Source organism: Austrofundulus limnaeus, unplaced genomic scaffold (genome assembly GCF_001266775.1).
Source record: "Austrofundulus limnaeus strain Quisiro unplaced genomic scaffold, Austrofundulus_limnaeus-1.0 Scaffold1476, whole genome shotgun sequence".
Classification (NCBI taxonomy): domain Eukaryota; kingdom Metazoa; phylum Chordata; class Actinopteri; order Cyprinodontiformes; family Rivulidae; genus Austrofundulus; species Austrofundulus limnaeus.
The window spans coordinates 34723-41518 of NW_013953878.1; the positions used below are offsets into that span (position 1 = coordinate 34723).

At 38.5% G+C, this 6796-nt stretch overlaps 2 protein-coding genes across 2 annotated transcripts in view; both read left to right on the top strand.

Moving 5' to 3' along the window:
• The window catches only part of LOC106535512 (solute carrier family 22 member 2), a gene marked incomplete at its 3' end in the record, with an annotated part of 39321 nt that extends 34478 nt beyond the window's left edge, over window positions 1–4843 (top strand). The window contains 1 exon segment of the mRNA XM_014032528.1: window positions 4827–4843. Coding sequence (XP_013887982.1) covers window positions 4827–4843 — 17 coding nt within the window.
• Window positions 1–6563, top strand: part of LOC106535513 (solute carrier family 22 member 2) — a 15250-nt gene extending 8687 nt beyond the window's left edge. Inside the window, exons 3-9 of the mRNA XM_014032529.1 lie at window positions 349–463; window positions 4082–4194; window positions 4275–4489; window positions 4562–4670; window positions 4769–4881; window positions 5942–6041; window positions 6377–6563. Coding sequence (XP_013887983.1) covers window positions 349–463; window positions 4082–4194; window positions 4275–4489; window positions 4562–4670; window positions 4769–4881; window positions 5942–6041; window positions 6377–6443 — 832 coding nt within the window. The 3' untranslated portion in view covers window positions 6444–6563. The remainder of the gene's footprint in view (window positions 1–348; window positions 464–4081; window positions 4195–4274; window positions 4490–4561; window positions 4671–4768; window positions 4882–5941; window positions 6042–6376) is intronic.
• Window positions 6564–6796: the final 233 nt, after the last annotated feature.

Here is a 6796-nt window from a genome sequence, read left to right on the forward strand (position 1 = left end):
TAAATCAGTCTCAAAATAAGATCAAAAAGACATTTTGGCTGGATATAAGGTTTTAAAACTTGGCTAGGGGGACATTTTTTGCAGTGTTGAAACAGGTTGTCTCCAAAAGTTAATCAGTTATAAAAGATCCAATGATTCTTCTGAGTGATTTATTGAAAAAAACTCTTAGATATGATCAAATGAATTTAACCAATCATGAATATATTCTTTGTCAACACTATAGGACAGTTCTCTCAGTTTTGCTGTTGGAAGGTCGAACGAGTTGTTTCTGTTATCTTTCCTGTACGGACTGTCTGTCTGTGATGTTACAAACACTTATAGATCAAAATATTCTTGGTTTTGTCTCAGGTTTGTCCCAGAATCTCCAAGGTGGCTCATGTCTCAGAAAAGTTCTCCAGAAGCTCTGAAAATCACTGAAGCAATGGCGCAGGAGAACGGGAAGAAACTCAACACCAATTTAGAGGTAAATRTGTACTTAGCACAAAAAGTAAGGTTATTCGTTTTTGGTAGATTGTTTCTTTGTTGTAACAATGCTTCTTGGCAATAAATCATATACAGTTGGAAAGCCTGTTAATTWCTCTTTTAAATGGTACCATATTTGTAAAGAACATGTATTAGTGGGATGAGCAGTAGAGCCGAGTATGTGGGTGGCACACATGAAAAATTGGCCAAATCTCTACCAAACAGCTTATTTAGCTTTTAGTCCTWCAGGAGCTACCAATCAGGTACCTGCCATAAGTGTATACCAAGCCACCAAACAGAAATTTCTTTACTTTTGTGCTAGATTTTGTTTTTTATTTTATCAAAATCGACTTTTGTACCACTGAAATAAATATTTAGCCAGAAATATTGATGGTAAATAATGTTTATTCCCCATCTTCTTTGCTGTGCTTCAGATCTTCTTCCAAAATCTGCAGTAGCAAATTTTGTTTTAGGCTCTAGGATACTAAAAACCTGACTATCATTAAAAATGATCTCCCATGTTAATGTTAGGAATCGGTGACATCTTGTTTTTGAAGAGTCCAGTTCTTGTTTTCTTTCTTTCTTTTTTTAAAAGTAATCTGAGTTGATGTGAATTAAAATTCGGACACGAGTTTTATCTCATTTAACTTGGACGCTTGCTATAGGAATAACCACAATAATTGAACATTCAGACGAGTTCAAGTTGATTCATAAAAGACTATGCAATCATTTATTTACACAAACTGAACAAATCATAAGTACACTTGATTGTGGTTATTCCTATAGCAAGCGTCAAAGTTAAATGAGATAAAACTCGTGTCCGAATTTTAATTCACATCAACTCAGATTACTTATGTAGAACAGTAAAACGATCAGCTCTGATGTTACAACCGAACAATTTTACTGGCACTTTCAGCTTAAGTTTCGGCAAATAAGACAAGAAAAGGAGGAAAGTAAGATTAGTATTTCTACTACTTTTACTTTGTCAAGTGTGGTCAACCGGGTCAGCACGTCCCTTCTGCGCTTAAGATTTCCACATGACACGTCACCCGGAACACGTCAGTTTTGCCTGGTGATGGCTTCTTAAGCAACCCCTGGCTAGTCACTGCCTCACCTCCGATCAGTCAGGGAACTTTTAATCGGCTTGCTCACTGTTCCTAGGAGAGAAAGGTGTTTTCCCAGGTAACTTTTCGTCTGTTTCAGTCCAAGCCAGAAAGATTCAAGCTGTACATCCAGTTCCTTCTTTCAAAATAAAATCTCCCCTCGGGAGTTAAAAACACACTTGGAGGCGAGAAGCCTCGGGTGGGACATCCGGCTGGCGTGCCGCTGTCCCGGCTGTTAGATCTCCCCTAGTTAGCTCATGGGCAAGACCTAACGAGCCAAACTGGCTTCTCCGGAGAGAAACTCAGCCTTCTTCCCAGGTTGGAAATCAGGAAGAAGAGTGTGGTTCAAAGACATCCGTGGTTAGTAATAGAAACGGACAAACTTTGGTTCCGCCCTCAGGCGTAAGATGAGTCAGAGAAAGAAAGATAAAGAGATTTGCCAGCGGCGCCAGCACAAGGCTAAAATTCTGTGGTTGTCAAAACAGAATATGATAACCTTTCTTCTGATAGACTCTAAGAGAAATCACTGCAAAACATTTATGATGATTAATTAACATTTCTGTTTTATAATCAGTCTGAACCATTCTGTTAGTCCAGATAAATGAAAGATTTCCTCAAGAAAAATCCACAATTATATTACTGTGTTCACAGTAAAATAAAAACAATGATTTACATAAAAACACAATGAAAACATTGTAATGATTTTCTCTGTGATTTTTTTATACCATTAATTAATCTTTTAGGCACGATAAAAGAGAAGTGGTTTCACTTTTCTTGTGATAGTCATTATCATGATTTAACAAATGCATAAACATTCTTGGTTAAACACAAATGAATCACGAACAGAAGAGATTGTTCTGTCCATTATCTGATTAAGAGAACTGAGAAATTCTCTTCTGGGTTATAATGACCTGTCATGGCCTAAATAGAGTTCAGTTTGTGACAGAGTTCCTGTCCTCTCATCAGGCCTGTGCGAGGCCTGCTTCGAGGCAGTAAATCTTGTTTCTTCACTCGAGGTGACCCCTACAGTTACAATTAAGCACCCAAACGAAATTCCCAGAGTCCACCATCTATTTTCTTCCATTTATCCTCATGGATGCAACCCAGACACCATTATCCTCAGAGATATTGTCCCAGCTGTTATACTCAACAGCGTGGACCTTCCATCTTAGTGGGATCTGCCAGATCTGCCAGATCCCACTAAGATGGAAGGACCACACTRATGAGTACGAACCAGAGAGCGGTACACCAGGGGTTGAGACCGACACGGACACAAAAAATTTATTACAGTATCTTTTGGTTATTTACACATTTATTGTCATTGATATATTAACCCACTAGGGAGCACTGTCAGGACAGTCTGAAGCCTAGAAGGCACAGTAGGGACCCCTGAARCCATTTATGGGACTGATAATGCCTAATAACGTCCATTAAATGGACTGATAACATCAGAATCAGTCCATGAAATGGACCCATGGAATGGGTCGCTACTGCGCCTTCTAGGCTTCAGACTGTCCCAACAGTGCCCCCTAGTGGGTTAATATATCAATGACAATGAATATGTAAATAACCAAAAGATATTGTAATAAATTTTTTGTGTCCACGTTTGTCTCAAACCTTGGTCTCCCGCTCTCTGATCCAACACTCTACCCATTGCCCTATTGGAAAGCCACAATATGCAACCGTTGGAGGGTGGTGTCTTTAGCGCTAACCATGTTGTTTGCTCCAAAGTTAACCTTAGTGGCTTTAAACCTCACATTAACCAGGTTTTATGCCTCATATTAACCAGATAGTGGTTTTATGCCTCATGTTAACCAGATAGTGGTTTTATGCCTCATACTAACCAGCTGACAATCTGAAGCCATTCTATGGGACGGAAAACCTGCTAACTGGCACAGGCGGGGCGGAAAACCTGCTAACTGGCACAGGCGGGGCATTCTGAAGCCATTCTACGGGACTGATAACGCCTGATAACATCCATTTCTTGGATGATAACATCCGAAGCGGGTGACCTTCCCATAAATACTCCACTAAGAGACATCCCAACCAGCTGCCCAAAACCCATTGGCTAGCTCCTTACACAGTGGAAGGCAGTGGTTCTGCTCTTTATTATGACCCCTGCTTCACATGTGGGATATTGTTTTTGTACTTATTTATTTATTTATTTATTTATTTATTTATTTTTCAAGATTTTTGGTCAACTGTAGCACAGAAACAACTTCACAAATCAATATGAAATTTGATAGGACTGTAGATGTGTCCGACCAACACAGCACCAGCCAGCAGTTTTACAGTAGACCCCTCTTTTTGGGTAAACTCCCACCCAAAACAATACTCGCATATGTGTGGAGGTCATATACACTACTGCTATTCCGTATCTAGTTTTTGTCTTTGCCGTTTAGAAAATAAAGAAAATTACCAGTCGTCTTCTTTGAAGGAAGACCAACGAATGCTGAATAGTACTGTTTAGCAACGATTATTGACCCTGTAAATAAGAGACCTTTCATTCACATCAGTTTCTCTTGCAGAGACTAACTCATGATGAAGGTGAGTCCAGCTCTGCATCATTGCTGGACCTGATCAGAACTCCAAAAATGAGAAAGCACACTTTCATCCTCATGTTTAACTGGTGAGACTCGTCTAAAACAAACTGTGGCAGCTTTTATACGCAGCAGACGGTGAATCTTTTTGTTTTATTTAACGCCTCAGGTTCACCAGTGCTGTGGTTTATCAGGGTCTGATCATGCGGGTGGGGATCACAGAAGGGAACGTCTACACYGACTTCTTCATCTCTAGTCTGGTGGAGTTCCCCGCTGCCTTCTTCATAATTCTCACCATCGAGCGAATCGGCCGTCGCCTTCCATTTGTCGCTGCCAACGTCGTGGCTGGAGTTTCCTGCCTCGTCACCGCCTGCATCCCTGACAGTGAGTCTCAATCAAAACTTGGAGAGAATTTGAAAAACCTTGACTGATGCTGGATTTCTCTCTGTTCTTAAGGCATGTTTTGGTTGAAGACATTAGTGGCCTGTATCGGTCGGCTGGGGATCACCATGGCCTTTGAGATGGTGGTGTTTGTCAATACTGAGCTCTACCCAACATTCATCAGGTGAAAAATTCTTTGGACCAAAACTAAATTATTGGTTATGATTTCAGAGCTAAGCAAAAATTATTTTGAGTAAACATACATTTTTTAACTGATTACAGGAACCTTGGAGTGTCGGTTTGTTCCACTCTCAGTGATGTTGGAGGAATTGTCTCTCCTTTCCTGCTCTACAGACTAGCTGCCATCTGGCTTGAATTGCCACTCATCATCTTTGGTAGGTTTCAGCTTTATTCTGTCTATCAAGGTTCAATTACCATATTTATTCGAGTATAATACGTAAAATTTAATCCATAAAATCATGCACAAAGTTGGGGGGTAGTACTGTACTCGGATACATATTTTTTGCTGATGTATTTTAACTGAAATATCTGCTTCATTCACAAAATCCCTGAGTCCGGAAATGAAACCCCGTTGTAAAAATGCGGTTGAAGCGAGCTTATTTCTAAAACTCTTTCATGCCTCCGAGTGAGTTACAGTAGTAACAGATCCAAGCAGGCAACATGATGTGAAAAAAAAGAAATAAAGCAGTCCTGCATAATGAATTAATAATATTAATGTGCGACCGGGCCGCTCCTGGAACAACAACAAACACATGGTCGTCTGTAATGGCTGCCGTCTACCGGTGTTCTGTAAAAGTTGGTATACATGAAAAAAGTTTCCCCACCAGAGGGGGCGCTCGCGAGACACAGAGGATGAGATTGTTGTTGAGTGGGATTCTGATGCCTTTATTACAGAGGAGGAATACCAGAAACTTTTAATGATACTGATGATGGTGAACCTGATTTTAAAGGCTTTGATTCAGCTTCATCCACACTTGTTAGAGCCACATAGCTCTCTCTGTTTGTTATATCACACCAGTTAACAAATGAACATTTGATAGTTTTTGTTGTAGTTATACGTTTGTTGTTGTGTACCTTTTAGTACATATGTTGTTAAAATAAAATTTTAAACTGATACAACAGTCAAATTATAATTTTACTGATATAAAGACTGCAAAGGCTGAAAAATCCTGAAGTCCATATGAAATTAGAGGTAGTGTGAGAATTAAATTTTTTATGCTTTTAAAGATAAAAATAGGGGGGTCGTATTACACATAAGATTGTATTATACACGAATAAATATGGTAGTCCTCATGGTGATGGCAGATATTTTTAGAAGATATAATCTGTAAACACTGGGCTACAAAACAGCCGTTACAGAATGCCCAGAGGCTGAAAGGTACATAAAGATATTGTAAKACATAAAGCCAAACTTCTTGTTTTTTTCCGATGCAGGGGTCGTAGCTCTAATAGCTGGAGGTTTGGTCCTGCTGCTGCCTGAAACCAAAGGAGTTTCTCTGCCTGAGACCATCGATGACATCGAGTTCCCCGATCGGTGAGAAGTATCCCAAATTTTAGCTCTTGTATGATTTAGTTTGGTGTTAGAGAGAGCGATGTTATTAAATTATTTTATTTGCAGGATTGCTTAAATGTGCGTTACACTGTATTTTTGGTTTTGATATATTTTCTCAGATCAGTAAAGTAGGAAAAATATCCAACTATCAATTTATGCACATTGCATTCATGTTACCTATTGTTGATGAGCTTTGAAATTATTGATACCAAATGTTTCACTCACAAAAACAACAGTTTTATTACAAAAAAAGGCAGCTGCAATGAAGAGTTTCTACTTTATTTACAGGTAAATACTGTGTTCTCTTTTTTTTTCAGGAAAAGGAAAAGTCAAGAGGAATATCAAAGCATTAAAAAACCTTTGAAAATTAATGAAACTGTTTAATTTTTCTAAATTATTCAGTTCTAAAAAAGGAGTTTTTATACCTTTTCCATGAAGTATACATTTTCCTTTTTTAAAGTAAAATAGTTTTTTAATCTGTCACAGAAAATAAAAACAAAATGAATTTTTAAAACAAGTTGTCATTCTGTCTTTATTCTGCACGATGCCACTGGTCAAACATGACACTAGTACGATGTCCAAAATGACACAGAATTATGACAGAGAATAATCTCTAATACCTCTGTCAGTTTTCCCCAAAAAACTTTATGTCCCTGTTTTCAGTCTTCATCCTTTCGAAGGATTAAGCCTGCAAAAAAAAAAAAAAAAAATCAGTGAAGAGTTTGTTTACAAACTGT